The sequence below is a fragment of the Pseudochaenichthys georgianus genome, chromosome 12 (assembly GCF_902827115.2).
Source record: "Pseudochaenichthys georgianus chromosome 12, fPseGeo1.2, whole genome shotgun sequence".
In the NCBI taxonomy this organism is placed as follows: domain Eukaryota; kingdom Metazoa; phylum Chordata; class Actinopteri; order Perciformes; family Channichthyidae; genus Pseudochaenichthys; species Pseudochaenichthys georgianus.
Window position 1 is genome coordinate 20,703,528 of NC_047514.1, and position 21,439 is coordinate 20,724,966.

At 40.0% G+C, this 21,439-nt stretch overlaps 1 protein-coding gene across 1 annotated transcript in view; it reads right to left on the reverse strand.

Moving 5' to 3' along the window:
- Positions 1-689: 689 nt before the first annotated feature.
- The window catches only part of rph3aa (rabphilin 3A homolog (mouse), a), a 41,812-nt gene continuing 21,062 nt past the window's right edge, over positions 690-21,439 (reverse strand). The window contains exons 2-16 of the mRNA XM_034096072.2: positions 18,314-18,448; positions 18,041-18,170; positions 17,071-17,154; positions 13,511-13,649; positions 11,618-11,788; positions 11,289-11,498; positions 10,948-11,027; positions 10,185-10,259; positions 9,976-10,085; positions 9,772-9,898; positions 9,152-9,205; positions 8,485-8,636; positions 2,368-2,449; positions 2,154-2,250; positions 690-1,662 (exon numbers count right to left, since the gene is read on the reverse strand). Of these exons, the coding sequence (XP_033951963.1) occupies positions 1,529-1,662; positions 2,154-2,250; positions 2,368-2,449; positions 8,485-8,636; positions 9,152-9,205; positions 9,772-9,898; positions 9,976-10,085; positions 10,185-10,259; positions 10,948-11,027; positions 11,289-11,498; positions 11,618-11,788; positions 13,511-13,649; positions 17,071-17,154; positions 18,041-18,170; positions 18,314-18,441 (1,773 nt within the window). The 5' untranslated portion in view covers positions 18,442-18,448 and the 3' untranslated portion in view covers positions 690-1,528. The remainder of the gene's footprint in view (positions 1,663-2,153; positions 2,251-2,367; positions 2,450-8,484; positions 8,637-9,151; positions 9,206-9,771; positions 9,899-9,975; positions 10,086-10,184; positions 10,260-10,947; positions 11,028-11,288; positions 11,499-11,617; positions 11,789-13,510; positions 13,650-17,070; positions 17,155-18,040; positions 18,171-18,313; positions 18,449-21,439) is intronic.

Genomic DNA, 21,439 nt, shown 5'->3' on the forward strand with positions numbered 1-21,439 from the left:
GTCTGGGATTACTAGCATGTTACATTTAGTTAATAAAGTAAAGTCCTTAGTGTCTCTAAAGGGACACACTTTGATTACTTGACGCAAGTGATGTCAGTGAGTCAGCGTTGTTTACACATAAGCCACTTCGTACATGACAATCCTCAATCTCTGACTGAATTCTCTGTGGTCAATTAGCATTATGGGTAATGTAGGTCCAAAGTTTTGACGAGAAAGACCAATGCATGGAATAAAAATACAAAATCTCTGCATTGATGAGTCAAACAAACAATTACAAGTTTATAGCCTCTGAGAACAAATGAATCGAGACAAAAATGTAATTGAACCTATACTGAAGAAGTGATAGTATCCAGAACTTAAAAAGAACAAAAGAAAAATGTGTGAGCAACCAAAAGGTGCATATATTTGAAGCTGCTGCATTTTCCAGTTGTAAATATTTATATTTCCCATCAGGCCCTCCTTTGAACCTCCCCACTAAAAAGGGTAGATTATTCCTGAGCTTCAAATTCAAGCAGACTTTTCAGAGTGTAACAAGTTTTTAAACTTTTACCCACTTGGAAAGAAGAGAGGTTTTATCACCAGAAGTCAAAGTTCGCAAAACTCTCCGCCGCGTGTCTGACGGAGCTGATTGGCTCAAACCTCGCCTGATTCCTGACATGTCACAACACAAGCAAGCAGAGGAGAACAGGAAGTGTCATGATGTCTTTATTTATTAGCCACGTGTATGCTACAATATGACATGCATCAATATAAATACAAAGAGCAAAATATGAATAATCAATCTGATAACACTTGCAGATCTGAATCTCATATATATCTCTCAAGAAAAATTCACAGATGATCTGCAAGTGTGCTAACATTGTTGTATTGACTATGTTCTTCATAATGAACTGTCATGCAGAAGCATTTCAGCAATTCTCCAGTAGAGGAGAGCTCACACATGCACAGGTGATGAAGTGATAAAGAGACCAACATGTTGTCAAAAACAAAAAATAAACGCATTTCACATCAACAAAAAACATCATTTTGGAAACCAAACAGCTGTATTTGTCCCATTAAATATTTAACATATGCATGATGCAAGCACTCGTCACGTAGATAACACATTACATGATCTCATATCGTATGACAAGAGCACAGATCAACATTAGGAGAACAGGTCAATGCAAGAAAAAGGAATTCCCCATGGAGGCACACTTAATTTCAACATAGTGTGTTAATCACAATGATAACAAGGTTTTGTTTCTCCATAAAAAATGATAACTCTGTTCAATCATTAGTGCATATGAGGTTTACTTATTATATGAAACAGCTGATGATATGATATGCTCCTCATTAAAAAAGAGCCAGAGGTCAACATCCGTGTTGGTCACCTGTAAACTGTTACAGGTGTCAAATGTAGCCTGCACATTGCACTTAGGGGACAAACTACATCAAAGCAAGAGGATAATATCCGTCTACCCGTGCTGACTGGAAGACAATATGCTACAGGGGGAATGATGGAGAAAGAATAAACATAGAAGAGGTTTTAATCGTCAAACTGGACAGAGTTGTCGTTTAGCAGGACATGCCAGCGCTCAATCTTCTTGTCTTTGTTCTTCAGGCATTCGTACCAGTGCTTCAAACACTCCCCTTTAGCCTGGATGCCCAGCTGACATCCTCCTGGAGGCACAGAGAAAAGTTAGCGGAAATACATAATACATAAACACTAAGAGTTATTGTACATGATAGCATCTCTATGACGCTGTATTTAGCTCACAATGGCAAGACTTATATGCTGATTTATACCAGGCATAGTGTAATCTTACTTCAGTTAAGTTAAGAACAGCCTGGGAGGATGTTAATAACATTAGTTTTGCAGGTTTTAGTAATAAATCCAACATCAAAAGTAATGCGATCACTAAAGTTTTCACTTTTCATCCTGAAAGCGAAATAAATGCATTTACCAAATTTCCAATCCATCCAAATGAAATTGTACTCAATCACACACATATCAACATCATGTTGGTGCTTGAAGAACCACACCAAAGTTGTTAAGAATCATCCTAGGCACGATAAATACATTTACATTTGATGCCTAACGAAACAGGCATCATTGCAAAACCAAGGAAATGATGTTTGAAGCGCGATCACAAGACAGTATCCACACTTACCAATGAAATCATTCGATTTTCCCATGTCATAATCCCAGACTGAGATATCGAGGGTTTTCTTGGCTAGCTCGCCATGTTTTATTTCATAACCAAACTCCTGAAACACAGTTGTTGAACATGATTACAACATCTCTAACTGAGATCTGGCTGAGCAGAAGAGATGGAGAAGTTCAGTATGTGCAAATACAATGCCAACGTTTGAGAAATAACTGACCTCATTAAACTCGGGATTCAGAGTCTTCTTTTTTGTCTGCGTCTTGTTTTTAGCTTTTTTCCCCATATCTGGCTTCAGACACCTACAGCACAAAGGAAAGAAACAGTGACATTATGACACACATTATAATAAAACACTTTGTATAAACTGCAGAATCAAAATCATCAACAATGATGTCTTCAAATCTGTGAGACATTTCAGACAAAATTGTTCAACATTCCAAACTATTATTGTCTTTATGCTGAAAGTCAAATGCTAAGATCAATACCCCCCTTGTCTGTCCCTTAAAGGCCTCCTATCATACAAAATGCACTTTTCAATAAAAATGTGTCCCCGGTGTGTCAGGGAACTCACAAAGTGTCAGAAAGCAAAACCCTCTCTCTCTCTCTCTCTACCCAAATCTCTAAAAACGGGGGTACAACGGAGCTGATCCAGATTTTCTGCCGATATGACATAATATCGGAAATGTGGGCTGGCTTTACACCCACGGCCCTATCAGAAACAATGAGCGACGTGTTTTGGAAGTAATATGGTCTTTGTTTACATTAGCAAGCATCGCTAACACTCAGAGCTAACCTGTACTGGAGAGAGTATGTGTAACAAATCAGGATATAAAAAGGGACTCACCTTGTGGTAAACCCGTAAGAGAAAAAGCATTTGAGCTCATTACTGTTTCAGAAATATTCCTTAATGTGATTTTGAACATGGTATGGCATTAAATCACGGCAGCATTTAGCTGCATCTGGGTAGAAATCTCCTGATCAGACACTCAGCATAAGATTTTTTAAAGCTTTTGACCCAGAATCAGCCCTTCTCTAACATGGGCTGAAATAGAGGGATATTAAAGGGCACATGGATGCACATGTACGCCCGCTAGTTTTTGCTGCTACAGTTTCCAGTCTTTATGCTAAGCTAAGCTAACTATCTCCTTGCTGTAGCTACGTATATATTTAATATAGGCTACATACATTGGAGTGGTATCAATCTTCTAAACTAACTCCCAGCAAAGAAAATAAGAACATTTCCAAAAAATGTTGCCGTATTTTAATACCTAACCACAGGAGGAACCTATTGCGGTGAGCACGTTGTAACTTCCGGTTGTTGTTGTCATCTCCGGGTATCCCGTGTGCCTGTTCTGTTGCTGATAGCTTATTAACTTAAACTTAATCGATCGTTTTAAAACTCTTGATCACGGCAACTGCCTGACGTTGTAATCACACGTTACTACAGCTTAAGCACTCACAACTCTCCTTCTCTTAGCGACTGTAACTCCACAGTTGCCTACACTCTTTTCGGGTTTGCTAACGGTAGCTACTTTAGCTTGATAGCTAGCCATGGCTCTTTCCCCACCTTCTGGTGCTATTTCCTGCTCTTCCTGTCTCATGTTTGGTTACTTCCCGGCCTCCCTTACTGGTAAGGATACATGTGTTAAATGTAGTATAGTTGTTAGGTTGGAGGCGGGAATCATAGCCATAGAAGCCCGGCTCCGCATCTTAGAAAGTAACTCAGCTAAAGTAAAGCCCATGTTAGCATGTGCGGACCGGCAAAAGGAAGCTCCTCTTAGCCGTCCCCCGGCAACTCCCGAGCAGCAGGGAGGCTGGGTGACTGTTCAGAAGGGGCATAACGCGAAACCCGCAGGTCCCCACCAACCCGTTCACGTATCTAACAGATATTCCCCACTCAGCGAGACACCCGCTGAGAAGCCAACTCTGGTTATTGGTAGCTCTATTATGAGACACGTGAATTTAGAGACCGAAGCCTCCACAGTCACATGCATTCCGGGGGCCAGAGCGGGCGACGTTGAAGCGCATCTTAAACTGCTGGCTAAAGATAAACGTAAATACAGTAGGATTGTTATTCACGTCGGTGGTAATGATGTTCGTTTACGCCAATCAGAATGCACCAAACTTAATGTGGAGTCGGTGTGTAGTTATGCTAAAACAATGTCGGACACCGTAATCTTCTCTGGTCCCCTCCCCAATCTGATCAATGATGACATGTATAGCCGCATGTCATCATTTCAGCGCTGGTTGTCTTGGTGGTGCCCAGCAAACAATGTGGGCTTCGTAAATAATTGGACAGCCTTCTGGGGAAAACCTGGTCTGATTAAGAGAGACGGCATTCACCCTACTTTGAAAGGTGCAGATCTCATTTCGGCAAACATTTCAGGGCTTTGTGGACGTAATCCATGACAAACTGGAGTTGAGACCAGGAGGCAGAGTCGCAGTCTTACACGCTTCTCTGCGCTCTCTCCTAGGCAGTCACCCATAGGAATCCCGAACCCAATAAAATACCCAATATTAGCGGTGTGTGTGTCTGCCCAAGGACAATTTAAGGTAAAACCTAATAGAGGTGTCATACATAATAACCTAATAAAAGTAAATGTAACAACTACTACAGTGCAACAAAACAGGAAGATTAAATGTGGTCTCTTAAACATAAGATCTCTAGCATCTAAAGCAATATTGGTAAATGATTTAATATCAGATTATAATATTGATATATGCTGTCTCACTGAAACTTGGTTGAGACATGAAGAATATGTCAGCATAAATGAGGCCACTCCACCCAGCCATGTCAACACTCATATTGCTCGAGGCACAGGCCGAGGAGGTGGAGTTGCAGCAATCTTTGACTCAAGTTTACTTATCAATACTAAACCAAAATGTAATTATACCTCTTTTGAAAGTCTCGTTATTAGTCTTACGCATCCGACCTGGAAAACTTTGCAGCCAATCTTATTTGTTACAGTGTATCGTGCACCAGGTCCTTATTCAGAATTCTTATCAGAATTCTCTGAGTTTTTATCAACTTTGGTTCTTAAAACAGACAAAGTAATTATCGTAGGTGACTTTAATATTCATGTTGACGATGATAAAAATAGCCTTACTGTTGCATTTAACTCTATATTAGATTCTGTTGGTTTCTGTCAGAGTGTAAATAAACCAACCCACTGTTATAATCACACTCTCGACCTTGTTCTGACTTATGGTATTGAAATTGAGCAACTATTAGTCGAACCGCATAATCCTGCTTTATCCGACCATTTCTTAGTAACTTTTGAAGTACTGTTACTAGACTACAAAGCATTAGTCAAAAGCTCTTGCAGCAGAAACCTATCTGTTAGTGCTATAGCCACATTTAAGGAAGAGATTCCACCAATACTTAACTCGATAGCATGTCTGCATGTAGGGGAGGAAACTTATACAAAATGTACACCACCCCAAATTGATCATGTTGTTGATAGTGCTATAGATGCGCTGCGAATAAAATTAGACTCTGTTGCTCCTTTGAAAAAGAAGAAAATAAAACAACATAGATTAGCTCCATGGCATAATGCCGAAACCCGCAAAATAAAGCAAAAGTCTAGACAACTTGAAAGGATATGGCGTTCCACTAAACTTGAAGAATCTCGTTTAATTTGGCATATTACTCTCAATGAATATAAGAAAGCACTGCGTAAAGCGAGAGCAGCCTACTACTCTTCATTAATAGATGAGAATAAGAATAATGCAAGATTTCTTTTCAGCACTGTAGCCAGGCTGACAGAGAGCCACAGCTCGATTGAGCCTTCTATTCCCTTAGCACTCAGTAGTAATGATTTTATGTGCTTTTTTAACGATAAAATTGTTACTCTTAGAAACAAAATTAATGACCTCTTGCCTTCGACCAGTATAGTGTTATCAACAGCTCCCGGAATCGTAAGTTCTAATATTACACTAGATAGTAAACTAGAATGCTTTTCAGCCATTAACCTTGAACAATTACATTCAATGATTCTCTCTTCTAAACCATCAACGTGCATGTTAGACCCAATTCCAACTAAGCTGTTGAAGGAAGTTTTTCCATTAATTAGCACTTCTTTATTAAATATTATGAATATGTCTTTATTATCAGGCTATGTTCCACAATCATTCAAAGTAGCAGTGATAAAACCGCTTCTTAAAAAGCACAACCTCGATCCAGAGGTTTTAGCCAACTATAGACCTATTTCTAATCTTCCGTTCCTCTCAAAAATTCTTGAGAAAGCGGTCGCAAAACAGTTGTGTGATTACTTAAAAAACAATGATTTATTTGAAGATTTTCAGTCTGGCTTTAGAACACATTATAGCACAGAGACAGCTCTGGTTAAAGTCACAAATGATATTCTAATAGCCTCAGACAAGGGACTTGTCTCTATTCTTGTTTTGCTCGATCTTAGTGCTGCATTTGATACTATCGACCATGATATCCTATTGCAAAGACTAGAGCACTTAGTTGGCATACAGGGAACTGCTTTAGGCTGGTTTAGGTCCTATCTATCTGAACGCTCTCAGTTTGTACGTGTTAACGATGAATCTTCCACGCAAACCAAAGTTAGCCATGGAGTGCCACAGGGCTCAGTGCTCGGACCTATTTTGTTCACATTATATATGCTTCCGTTAGGCAATATTATAAGGAATCATTCTGTAAACTTTCATTGTTATGCGGATGATACTCAACTATATTTATCAATCAAGCCTGATGAAATTAATCATCTAAATAAAATTCAAGACTGCCTTAAGGACTTAAAAACGTGGATGACCTTAAACTTTTTGATGTTAAACACGACCAAAACTGAAGTTATTGTACTTGGCCCGAAGAATCTACGAAACAAATTATCTAAAGACATACTAACTATGGATGGCATTAATTTGGCCTCCAGTGAGACTGTAAGGAATCTTGGTGTTATATTTGATCAGGATTTATCCTTTAACGCCCACATAAAATCAATTTCAAGGACCGCCTACTTCCATCTACGTAACATTGCAAAAATCAGGCATATCTTGCCTCAAAACGATGCAGAGAAACTAGTCCATGCATTTGTTACTTCTAGGCTGGATTATTGTAACTCTTTATTATCAGGGAGTACCAAGAAGTCAATCAAGTTGCTTCAGCTGATTCAAAATGCTGCGGCTCGTGTACTAACCAGAGTTAGGAAAAGGGACCACATTACTCCTGTTCTGGCTGCCTTACACTGGCTCCCTATAGAACACAGGATAGAATTTAAAATTCTTCTTCTCGCCTACAAAGCCCTTAATGGGCAGGCGCCATCTTACCTTAAAGAACTCATTATACCCTACTGTCCTACTAGGGCATTGCGTTCCAAGAATGCAGGGTTGTTGGTTGTTCCTAGAATCTTTAAAAGTACAATGGGAGCCAGAGCCTTTTCTTATCAAGCTCCACATTTGTGGAATCAGCTTCCAGTTTGTGTTCGGGCGGCAGACACCCTATCCGTTTTTAAGAGTGCGCTTAAGACCTTCCTTTTTGATAAAGCTTATAGTTAGGGCTGATTAGATTCAGCCCCTAGTTTTGCTGATATAGGCTTAGTTTGTCGGGGGACATCTTACTTCTTCCTTCTCTCTGTCTATACCCGTGTACACTCATGTTCCGATTAACCCAGCTTCCCCAAATGTCTTTCTTTTTGGTGTCTATATACGCTGGGATCCGGAGTCATGGATGATCCTGCGGTCCTGTGTCCTGGATCGCGAGCGCTGGATCTTGAGTCGTGGCTGTGGTCCTGGATCATAGGTCCTGGATGGATATCCTCGTGGATTCATCTTCCTATTATACACACATGCATTTCCAAACATTTGGACTACCTATGTTGCAAATGTATTATCTTTTCAATGTACACACGGCATCTATTGCACGTCTGTCCGTCCTGGGAGAGGGATCCCTCCTCTGTTGCTCTCCCTGAGGTTTCTCCCATTTTTCCCTTTAAACTGGGTTTTCTTTGGAAGTTTTTCCTTGTACGATGTGAGGGTCTAAGGACAGAGGGTGTCGTATTGTCATACTGATATTCTGTACACACTGTGAAGACCACTGAGACAAATGTATCATTTGTGATATTGGGCTATATAAATAAACATTGATTGATAATATGATATTTTAATGCAGCATATTTTGTTAGTAATACTGCTTTTACTTTACATGTCCCTTTTTTTTTCTCAAGTGACACTTTTGTGAGTTTGTTACATTATCCTCTACCAAAATGTGCCTCTTTTAACTATGGACACTCTTCAGAGAGAATGTAAAGGTAATTGTAATACCTAATTTAAACCTAATCTGGAGGATTCAGATGAATGGAGTACATACAATTTAACGAAAGGGTCGGAGTATCCGTTGGAGTCCATGGCAGCCAGGTGAGCGCAGCGGACCACGCCCACCATCAGACGACCCAGCTGACTGTTGTACATCAGGGACACCAGGATACGACCCCTCTCCTCTGAGTCCTCCCCCTCCTTCAGCTACACACGCACACGCACACACACACACACACACACACACACACACACACAAAAACAGATGCCACTAATGCACGTAAAGTAACAGTATTACATTTCACTCCGCTCCTTTGCCCTCTGCACTGGCTGGATGGATTATACAGTGATTATCATAATTCCTACTAATGGAAGATAATGTATGAGTTTAAGAACTGAATAAAGTGCATGTATATCATTATGCATTAAGGTTAACTCAATACAGCTTGTACATTATAACAGACTTCAATCAACATGCGTTTGCCTGTCTCTAAAAACTGGCTCAACTGAAGTGAGGCTTCACTATTTTTCAAATGCTAACTAATTTTCGAAAACAGATGGTCACTGTCGTTTAACAAACGGGAGGAAACAATGTAGCTGTCCTCAAATGTTTGAAGATAACTTTTTTAAATACAGACAAACTAAGCAGACTTCTTAGAATACAACTATACAGTCAAATAAACCCAATGCACATTATCATGAGATCCATGTGAGGGTCTTACGTCTTCCTCGTAGAGAGCCATGCCTCGAGCTGATCCCCCCACAGCCTTCTTCACCTGTACAGAGAAAAAGCATTGTCATCACTATCATTATTGTTATTATTATATTCTGTTCACCAAAAAGCTACTGTATATTCATTAGTCAATTAAAAGAGAAGTACTGTATTTTAGGAAATTATTAATTGCTTTCTGGCTTTATATCTGTATGACAAATAACATTAAAGTTGACTTTGACTAAAGCCTTATTGGCAGCATACAGTTAGCATAGCTTAGCATAAAAACATTGAAACAGGGGAAAGTGCTCGTCTGGCCTGGTAAAAGAAATGCAGCTCTAAAGTGGACATTTACTAAACTGTCTTTTTGCAGTTTAATCAACCTTGAGGTGAGATTGTTTTGGGCAACTCAATCTTTTGTTTTTATTCCTCCAAATGTTGACATTTCTGCATGAAATTACATACAAAATGTGTGATTGTTAAACGTCTCTTCACAGATATTAGTTGGGTAGAAAAAGTTCCTCTTTAGTTGACTGGGATTTAAGTTGAACTGACCATTTAATTAAAATGCATGTATTTCTCAGTGAATTCTTTAACAGTATGAGATGTTAGTGTTGTTGTCAGGCTCACCGGGATCACCCGCTCTAAACAAACACTGAAGTTCTTCTTCTGGTTAAACTTCAGTTTCTTCAGCGCGATTCGAGTCTCTCCAATAAATTCATTGTGTCCAAACTTGTCCTCGTCACTCACTGAAAGCCTGAAGACGGAAATGTTCCCTCATTAAACTCTTTTTTTAATTAATTGGTAGGATATAAAGGTTAAGGTTGTTCTTACCGGAGAGTTTTGCGAGCCATTTCGTCATCAGTGATACCGTGGTAGACCAGAGTCTCGTTCCACACCGGGTTCAGAGTGGTTTTCAGAGTCTTGGTGCGAAGCTTGTTAGACTGAGAAAAATACAAGTAAGTAAAGTAAATCTTTAAAATAGGGACACAGCCGCACATTCTTCAAAATAAACCTTGAAATTGGAAGTTAGGTGACTGTACCTTACTGGCTCCAGGTAAGAGATGCAGCTTCACATACGGGTCAGCGAATCCATTTGAGTCCATTGACTTCAAACCCTGAGAGACACATTACAGGAAAGTAATGGTTCTGAATCAGCTTGAAACAAAATGCCTCTCAAAAGTTGGTTTTATATATTCCACATATTGTATTGTTGCACTGCAAATGTTTCTTTCAATGAAATGACACTTTGAGGATTTTTTTTTTCTCGAGATGTATTTTTCTCATCTTTTCATTTCAATTCACATCTTTATTTTTACACTCGCATTTCCCCCGACACACCTAGACCCCCACTTTAAGCCCTTTGCCCAATCACTTTCCGTCACTAAATGTACATTTTTAGATGAATCAAAAAGGTGTGTATGCAGTTGGTGGGGTCCAGGCAAAGGGGCCAGAAATAAATGGCCCCCGAACTTTACGCCCCGAGTCCTTTTTTGCGTCGTGGCTTGTGTGATAACGTCTCCAGATGGTCTCTACTCTTTTCATGTCTTTACTTGTCTCGTCAAATCTTGTCATGTATTTTTTTTATCTTGTCTTGTTTGTCATTTCTTCTTTTATCTCACTTTGTCTTGTACCTCTCTTCCGTCCTTGTTTTTCATCTCATGTCTCTTCATCTCATGTGTGTGTGTGTGTGTGTGTGTGTGTGTGTGTGTGTGTGTGTGTGTGTGTGTGTGTGTGTGTGTGTGTGTGTGTGTGTGTGTGTGAGTGTGTGTGTGTGTGTGTGTGTGTGTGTGTACATATGTTTACCTTAGCTTTAATGACACAGCAGTGCAGAGCGTGGGTCTCCTGTTCGTAAAGGAGGCTGAACTCCAGAGACCCCAGCGTGGCTGAAAGAATAAAAAAACACAGGACCTCAAATGACATCTGAGAGAAAAACGGAATCTGAAAACTTAGAAAACCAATTTCCCTCGAAGACAGATAAACATTTGTTTGTCTTCACTGCTCCACACATACTTTTTTTCACCGATGCAAGCACAATATATATTATTCACAATGATAGAAATAATTGAAAAAGTGAAACTCTAAGACTAATACAGAGGATTTTAAATTCTATAAAGGTGAAGTTTAAGATAAAATATCGGTCTTACTTGTGTCATCTGAGTCGTAGTCGTTTTCCTCGTCCTCTGTCTGATCAGGGGGGGGGCGGGGGGCAGCAGGGTTGTTGGCAGGTGGGTTAACAGGTGGATTAACCCTGGCTGCAGGAACAGGGGATGAAACGGAGCTGGAGACGACAGGTTGTCTTCTTTCCTCCACCGCCGGGTGGGACACCTTCCTCTCTGGGGGTTTGTCTCCAACGTCTGGAAGAGAAATTAGCAGTGTCTGAAGCATCTTTTTATACACTGTCAGGGACAGAATATATTCTGAAAGCAGTCCTGTTGTGTTGGGTTTATACTCAGAAGGAGCAGTGCTGCTGTACCTGAGGGGGGGGCGGCCTGCTGTGTGTTTGCTCGCGGTGGTTTTGAGGCTAACACTTGTCTCTCGGTCTTCATTACAGCAGCTGGACAGGACGGGTTCTCATTATAGCTGTCAGCTGTTGTTCTTGCTGTCTGCTCCCATTGTTCTGATCCACAGGATTGCTGCTGCGCCTCTGAGCCACAAAATGAGAATATCAGCTGCCACCAGCAACATAATGATGCTGACACACAGCTAATTCTATCTCTATTACTTCTCCAGTGGTGGAAGACACAAAAGTAGCAATATCATAATCTAAAAAATCTTTAACAGAAACTCTCTAAAGTAATATCATCTAAATATACTCAAAGAACCATAAGTTAAAGTCCTATTTCGCAATAATATGGATATGCATTTGCCACGTTAAATTTGCAAATGGTAAAGCTGGACCTAATTTGAAGTGTTTTAAATACTGCTTGTTAGAAAAATATCACTCGCCACCGGCTTGGTCTTCAAAATCAGGATACATGTATTTATTATCCTTGCAAGAATGGAAGTAGTCATCACACACAGAGCTGCGTGGGACAAATAGTTCCCCAAACAGTGTCCTTGACATGCTTATATACAAAAGAGGGTGTTATTCAGTCACAAGATGCAGAATACCGGTTCAAAGCAGTATTCTGGCCTTCTATTAGTTTAGATTAGCTATTATATACTGTAGGGCCTGCGTAAACAATAAACATGACAGTCGTATGTCTATCTCCATAGAGGCTGAATCATCATGTTAATCGTTGTCACATAGCTATCATATGCCTAAAACAGTGTGTCCTGACGCTCTTCTAGGTAATCATACATCCTGTCACGTACACAGCTACGTAGGGCCTTTGTTATCATGTGCTACTCTGATATTAGAACAGTACATTCAGTATTTTCCCAACACTGCTGGATATCTTAATCCAAAATAATAAATCATCATTCATAATTTCTTTGCTATTATAATAGATATATATATATCATATAATATATGAATCTGCAGTATATGCACGTAAAAAGTACAATATTTCTCGCAACATAGAGAAGAGAAGTTGAAAGTAAAATAAAATGTCACAAAATATGAATTTATGTCCAAGATTCTTTAATATAGAGTAACCTTGTGTCAGCTCATCCAAGTCTAGTAGATAAGAAGTATAATTTCTTAATATTCTAAATAAACAAAGGGTATTTTGGAAATAACAAGTACAATTTGCCAGATGTACATTTATTCAAGCATGTAATAGCTGCTCAACTGAAGACAGTGAACAGATCGAGGAAAGTGAAGATAATTTAATCTAGTTCAATAAATTAAAAGATCTAATTTGCTACTGTTTCTCATGGAAAAGCCAGCATTAGTTTAATTCTTTGAAATATAGGTCAAAAGTGACACGAGCGTTTATAGCAGCCGCCTGCAGGAGCTAACGGGCCGTGGCACTTTGTGTTTGCTGCACTTTGTGTTTGCTGCACTTTGCATTCTGTAACACCATCAGACATTTGGGTCCTGTGGCGAGCGCATCAAGGATCATGTTTTAATGAAACATGAATACTATATTATGACATTTGGATATGCATTTTATTTTTGCAGCTTCATCTAAAACAAATCTTTCTACTACTATTTTACTCGGTCCACTTTAACTGTACTAAGGCTAAAGCTTACATTAATAAGTAACCTAATCAAAATATCCTGTAACACGATGTAGAAATGGTATTTTGTACATACTTTTTGTGTACTAAGTGAGAATGAAATATTATAACATCAATCTAATAGTACTGGTTGTTGAAATTAAAATGCACTTCGATGCATTTACTTATATTTATTTAAGTACAGTCAAGATATTCTTAAACGTCCTTACATCAATCCATAACAAATTATAGCTTAAACTACCATATCTCTGTTGATGTGTAGCTTCATCTTGTCCAGAACTGTCGAAGCTGGACTGTCTGGATCCGGACAGAGGGAGGGGGGGCGGCAGACCCTGCTGCACTCTGCCTTTGAAGAACCAAGCTCCTGAACGCTTCTGTACCTGCAGGAACACAGTCAATTCAGATTTATTTTTAAATGGGAAATTACCCGGTTCCTTTGGTTAAGTAATTAAGTTTGTCGCCAGCTTCTAGTGGCCATAATAATAAAAAAATGCAGTTACTTTAGTGGGAGATAGGGTAAGGTAGAGTTCAGCCCTTCTTTTTCTCTCTTAAAAGCCCTTTTATGAGTTTTTAATGATCTGCTCTTAGCCGCCGACTCAGGCAGCCCAGCTGTCTTGGTGCTGTTAGATTTAACTGCTGCCTTTGACACTGTGGATCATAGTATCCTGTCCGGCTTGAACAGTCCGCAGGCATTACAGGCTCTGCCCTTGCATGGTTCAGGTCTTATTTGACGGACCGTAGCTTCTCAGTGCAGTTAGGTGCCTTCTCCTCTGCCAAAGCCCCTCTTACCTGTGGGGTTCCCCAAGGCTCGATTCTGGGCCCCATCCTTTTTCTATTGTACATACTGCCCCTAGGTTCAATTCTCACAAAACATAATATCCCCTTCCATTGTTACGCTGATGATATACAGATTTATCTGCCTCTCAATCAAAATGCCAACTCACTACAGCAGTTGAAGGACTGCTTAATAGAGATTAATTCCTGGCTGAGACAAAACTTCCTCACCCTCAATGAGAGCAAGACCGAGGTTATCTTTTTTGGACCCCAACCAACAGTCTCCCCGGTTGATATTCTGGGCTCCCTCAATAAAAATATCCTCCCCTCTGTTATGAACCTTGGAGTGACCTTCAACAGCGCCTTTAAAATGTGATAAGCAGGTTAGCACTGTAGTCAAGACCTGCTTTTTCAAAATACGACTATTGGCTAAGACCAAGTCGTTTTTATCTTTTAAAGACCTAGAAAGGGTTATTAACGCCTTTGTTATCTCGAGACTGGATTACTGCAATGCTCTGTATGTGGGTATGGACCAGGCCTCAATTAGACGCCTCCAGCTAGTTCAGAATGCAGCTGCACGTCTTCTCACTGGCCATAAAAAGCGTGACTACATCACCCCAATTCCGGCTTCATTGCACTGGCTTCCAGTTCGGTTCAGAATAGATTTTAAACTCCTTTTATTTGTTTTTAAAGCCCTAAATGGGCTGGCTCCGGCCTATGTAGCCAAACTCCTCCATCGCTACACCCCAGGCAGAGCCTTAAGGTCGGCTGATCAGCTGCTGTTGATAGTGCCTAAGACCAGGCTTAAAACCCGAGGGTATCGAGCTTTTGCAGCGGCTGGCCCTAGGCTCTGGAATACTTTGCCCCTCCATGTGAGGTCGGCCCAGACCCTGGGGGGTTTTAAATCAACACTTAAAACTTACTTTTTCTCTCTGGCTTTTGTTTAATTATTTATTTATTCATTTAGTTCTTTATTTGAATATTTATAACATAACATAGGATTTCATAAAGTATTTTTAAAATAGTTTATACATTATTAGAATATAGGAATAGTAGATAGGATTACTTCAAATATAGTACCTTATATTTCATCTTTTTTCCCTTTAGACCCTTGCGGTTTATTCTTAAAAACCCTTACCCTTACCCACCCCCCATTTTCCCTCTGCTGGTCTATGGCCTTGTAGAAGGTAACGGGGTACAGAGTCGCTTAGATAAGCGGGGGAGTGCATCTGACGAAGAGATAGGTTGTTGTGCTCTCTGTTTCTTATCCTATATCTAATAGAACTGCTCGGGTCTTGATAGATTGAGTGGGGAGATCTTTCTAGGTTATCAAGAATAACTTTTATCTAATGACCTTTCCCCTCTCTGTCTGTGTCTGTGTATTCTCTTGTTCCGATTAACCCAGCCAAATCTTTTTTTCTTGTTTTGTATCTATATCTACGCCGGGATCCGGGGTCGAGGCTGATCCTCTTGCTGTAGTCCTGTGTCTTGGATCCTCTATCCTGAGTTTTGGATTAAGTCGTGGACTTCGGGTCGTGGCTGAACCTGTCTCTGCGGTCCTGCCTTGGGTCTCGTCATGCTGCTTCCCTGATGGCTTCCACAGGACTGTAGCTGACATCCTCGTGGATTCATCTTCTTATTACAGACACATGCATTTCCTAACATTCGGTCTCTATGCTGTCAAATGTATTATCTCTTCGATTTACACACGGCATCTATTGCACGTCTGTCCGTCCTGGGAGAGGGATCCCTCCTCTGTTGCTCTCCCTGAGGTTTCTCTCATGTTCCCTTAAACTGTGGGTTTTCTCTGGAAGTTGTTCCTTGTACGATGTGAGGGTCTAAGGACAGAGGGTCTAAGGACAGAGGGTCTAAGGATAGAGGGTGTCGTTTTTCTCATACTGATATTCTGAACAATCTGTGCTGTTGTATTTGCTGTAAAGTGTCTCTACTGTAGGCTATTTTTATTATATGTACAGCACTTTGGTTCGACCAAAAATCGTTTATAAATGTGCTATATAAATAAAACTTGATTTGATTTGATTTTTGTGACCTATTTTTATTGTTCACAGAGGCACATATACGTATATATAGTACACAAACAAATTGTGTCAACGATAACTCAAAAAGAAAGACAGAAACAAGAAGGAGTTCAGTATTTCCTTGCATTACCTTCTGGAAGGATGTTAGGTTTTTTGGTTGAGTTTGTTTGTTAGCAGGATTACGTAAAAACACATTTTCATTCAACTTAGTGGAAGGGTGAATCAGGGGGCAAAGGGAGAAGCCATTCAATCTGGAGCGGATCCGAATCACAGGGCGAAACACATGTTAAATCGTACTTTTGTTAACATTGCCAGATAGAGAATTTGGCCTCTGGGGAGATTTTTGCTCGGTGAGTGTCTGTCTATACTTGTAAGTGGATTAATGAAGGAAACAAGTCTTTGTGTTTACTTTTTGATTAGTGTGATTATTTATATTCAAATATATTCCAAGATTAATAAACTGACGGATTAAGACATTTAACTGCTATCAAAAATTAATATTATTTTGGTGCCTGCTTAATTCAGTGGGGCAGACACCGGAGCACTTTATATTTGGCAGCCTAACAGATACACCCCTGTGTCTGACTGACAGTAGAGAGCATTTAATTAAAGAGTCTGGGCTCCCCGAGGCAGAGAACAAAGCGCAGCGCCATCATCACAACAGTATTGTATAACTGAATCAGGGAGAAAAACTGAAAACAGACCTTAATATTCATGTTTCATATTGATCAAAACACTGTCTGTATTTTTAAGAATTAAAAAGGCGTTGAAATAAATCATTATGGGTATTGAAGGGGTATCAATGGAAGGTAATTTTCCAGGTCACTGGACGGTGAAATGCGATTCAGTGCTAAAAGACGTGACTAAAAGCTAGAAAATGGTTCACATCATGAGAAAAGCCTGTGTTCTGGTGGCGGATGAACAACATAATGGTATAATATGTCCCAATGATTTTATCAAAACCACTCATCTCTCCTCATCCTCTCACCTCTTTTTGTTCATTGCAGATTCTGCACAGCCAGGTAGGACTCGTCCTTCCGTTGCTGAAAATCCCACATTTGCTGCACATGTGCTGCGAAGAAGCAAATACAGACTTAAGAATAGGTACGAATATCATTCTATAAATAATACTGTGACAATTTAAAGGCTTGCATTGAATATGTTACTTTAGTAAAGGTAATTAAGTATAATGAGTAAAACGTATTAAAAGTATTAAAGCGTAAAATGTCCCCTAATAAATCATTACATTAAAGTTACTCATGCATTGATGAAAATCCAATTTGAACTGCTTTAGAAGTAAAACACAGCTTTACATTTGTGAAGCTGGAACCATGAAATGTTTTTACTTTAAAAAAAACCTGAAACGATCAAAACAGGTCCCAATACATTTCTGGTTAATCCACTAATAGTTTTATCTTCCTTCTGCATTTTCGTATATTGAAAAGTAACAAGTAACTAAAGCTTCCAAATAAATACGCAGCACAACGTACAATATTTCCCTATTGTGTATAGTAGAAGTGGAAAGTGTCATAAGAATTAAAAAAGACTGAGGTACCTGAAAATGTGTCCTTAAATAGAGTACTTGAGTAAATGTACATATAGTTACATTCCACCACTGCATGACTAAGACACGCACGGAGCATTAAACCTACAGATTATAGTTCCTGGTGGCAGGTGCACAGAGCTCATATATTTTACAGTTCACACAGTACGTAGTAATTGAGAGCAACAAGCAGCAGAATGTATGCAGGCATGAGACCAGGATATGCAGAGTGTATGTTAAACCCTGTTAGCATATGGCCCACTGGGTGCTCATCACCACAGAAAAACCTCTTAGGATCTACACAACATTATAGAAGAAAATAGTAAACAGGGCAACCTAATATCATTTGGGGACTCTCTGCAATACTGTCTCTTTTCTGTCCCTGTTCAAGCAAAAAGAGTACAGCTCCACCTACTTTGTTGCACTGCACACAGAGGACAGCTGTGACCCCCTGTGGCCCGAAAGACGCCCCGCACAACAGACAGTGGGACTGCCCGTCACCACACGCCGTCTTCTTGATGTTATCCAGCCGACTGGAGAGGCGCCTGAGAACACATGGAAATAGATGTAAGCACACGAAAAAGAAAAACTTGGTGTTACACCAAAAAAAACGCTCGGCTCAGAGAGCATCTCTACACGGACGGCTGATTTAATTCTGTGCAACGGAGACAATAGTTTTCCATCTCACTCAATCCTCTCATGCTCCGTGGCCTCCATCATGGCAGCACGAGCCAGGACGCCGTTGATGATCTCCTTCTCCTCATCCGTGAGCTCCTCCCCCGGGGGGCCGCCAGACATGTTCATCGTCCTCTCCATCCTGAACCTAAAACACACAAAGAGAGAGACGCAGAGGCATGCAAAGTAAACATGCAGCTCCCACAAAAAGGGCAGCGACTCCAAAAAGTGCATCACTAAGGACAGCGAGACGCTGAGGTCTCAGGACAGCGAGAAACTTTTTTGGCTTAAAGCAAAGCAAAGCTGCATAGTGTGTCACAAAGAGGCTCACTAGTGACTTTCTTTAAATAATGCATGAACTGGAGTTATCATCTGAGAGCATATCATGCATTTTGTTCATGTGTCTCAAATCACCCGCCTGGCATGATGTAAAAAATAAAAAGTTTCAAGGCAACAAACTTTAATTTTTTAGGTCTTACCCCCTAAAGGCACCAGGAGCGTCTGCGCCGCACTGCGTTGCGGCTGCGCCACGCTGCGACCTCCTCCTGCGACCTCCTCCTGCGACCTAACACACCAGGCGCGTTTCAAAACGTTGCAGAGAGGAGCGTCGTGTGTGCAGCCTCGCAGTTGTTGTTGATTTTGGAATATTTCCTGGACATTTGTACTTTTACATTACATTACATGTCACTTGTTAGACGCTTTTATCCAAAGCGACTTACATACTCAATACTGTGGACAATCCCCACAGGAGCAATTTGGGGTGAAGTGTCTTGCCCAGGGACACAACGACATGCTGACTGCAGCGGGGTTTGAACCTGTGACCCCCTGATCCGAACGCCTAGGGACAACCCACTACGCCACACGCCCCCACGTACTTCTACAAGTAGTAGGCTACGTAGTTAAATGGTTTATGTTTGTGTCTGTTTAAATCGTGTTTATTGTTGTTATTTCCTATGTTGTTGTGTTGTAGACTACACACACAGTTAAAAATAATTGTAATATTCCAGTTATAAACGACATGAATCAAAGATGTGTTGCTGTATTTTAGTGGTAAAAAAATATGCATTCATCATCATAATTATTTTATATATATATAATTGACAGTGCCTGTAAACCGGAGGAGAGCGCTGGCATGTATTCTCCTACTTGAAAGACGGTGGTGGGGGGGAGGAGAAGGAGCCGGTTTTGGGTGCACCCCCTCAACCAGCAAAGCAGACAACAAGGTGATTTTCATCACTTCCTGCCTGCGCCGCGCAGCGCAGACGCTCCTGGTGCGTTTAGGGGGTTAGTTATTCTTTCTATATATTTTGTACTTCTCTGTCATAAAGCATTTTCAATCTTTATGTTGTATGTGGTATACTGTACAGTACTGTATATGAACCAGCTTAATCTCCATTTGTCAACTTTATCATTCATTTTGTCACCCTAGATGTGTTTTGAGCAGCTTCTTTTAAATCAGTGCAGCAGTAATAATCAACCTAGGATTAATGTCTATCAATATAACTCTTGTAAATCCTGGGCTTACACATGAAGAGTCCAGGGATTCTATGAAGACCATGTAACTTTCTGTTAAAAAGACACCGAATACCCAATATGATGCCATTTTCTTCACATAAGGATCTTTGGATAATGTTATACTTAATGAAATGCATGTTGCGAAAGCTAACACTGACAATGTTTCTATTGTTAAGTACACTACAGAAAAATGCAAAGGAGTCTAGTGAAAAAAAAGGTGTCATAAAAAAACACATTTCTCACTTTATAATGAATAACAGATGAAGATTCAGCGTTTAGAACTCACAAAGACACAGCTTCAAGTTGAACCTCTATTTTAATTGCTGAAATGTAAATACAATGTATTTATGCCAAAGAATATAAGTGGGTGTTTTTAAAGTGCCTGTTTATGTTCCCGCAGTTTTCCCCAATGTACTGTATCTCAAAGTAAGCTGCAAAATAACAGCCTCAAACAATCTACCTTTTTATTTCAGACAAAAAGCAATCAACATAAAAACATTTCCTCTCTGAAACTTCACGGCTGCTGGATTTTTGGAAAGCTTCCAGAAACTGTCTTTTAGGTTTAAAATCACTTGTTGCCAACTGCCAGCGCAGAGTCCAAATCTCCTGCCAGCACAAATCAAATGCACTCAGCCTGGGAACAGAAGGATTGTTGTTTTTTAAACCTCAAATATGTTTCCCATGATGCACAGGAACACACTGCATACATTTGGAAATGGTGGTATCTGGAATAGGGTTTGTGGTTTCTCAAGAGGATGCAGACAATATATTATAATAGCCTATTCGGTAACAAACATTTCAAAATCATATACGACTATGTTAAATATTAGAACATTTATCGGGTGAGCCTTGCCTCTTTAACATTAGCACAAAATGAGTGAAAGTCAGCCATATTTTACCCATTTAAGGATAACGTAGGCTCTAATTTAAGTGTTTATACAGCATTTAAAAAATAAAGAATCCACCCAGCAGTAATGTGAGAAAAGGCGAGAAGTTAAAGCAAAACAAGATTTGCACCAGCTCTTAAGTTGCTCTTTAAGACAAAAATGTCGAGAGAACTGCCAAAATGTGATTCTATATTGTTCCAAAAATAATAAAAATGTGTTACTACCGTGGCTAATATATATATTCATAAAATACAGCAAAGATTCTGCTATAACCCCAATATTTCCTTATTTGCATTCTGCTGTGTTCAGCAAACTCTAGTAGTCAAATATTTGTTGTTTTCAGAAACTGTAAACAACAAAAAGCCTGCGCACCTATTTTGGAAAAAGATTTAAGTGAGAGATATGAAAGATTTGATCAAGGTGGCTATTTTAGTTGCATGCATAATGTGAAGCACAAACCTTCAGGCTGCATATGGAGCTTAAATTGCTGCTCTGCAGTTTTGGGATGACTTTAAGGATTTCAAACACGTGCCTGCCTCTCTTCACATGTGCACTTGACCACAGCTCGTAAAATGCTACAACTAGCACTTTCTATTTCTCCATTAATTAAGTGAATTGGCTCTTTGTAATCCTGGGTGGAATGCAGATGTGACTAACTGTCTTCTGATTGATCTGGGTTTGATCCATTTTAGCCACACTAGCTGTGCATGGCTTGAAAGATGGTGACGTCATGTGTG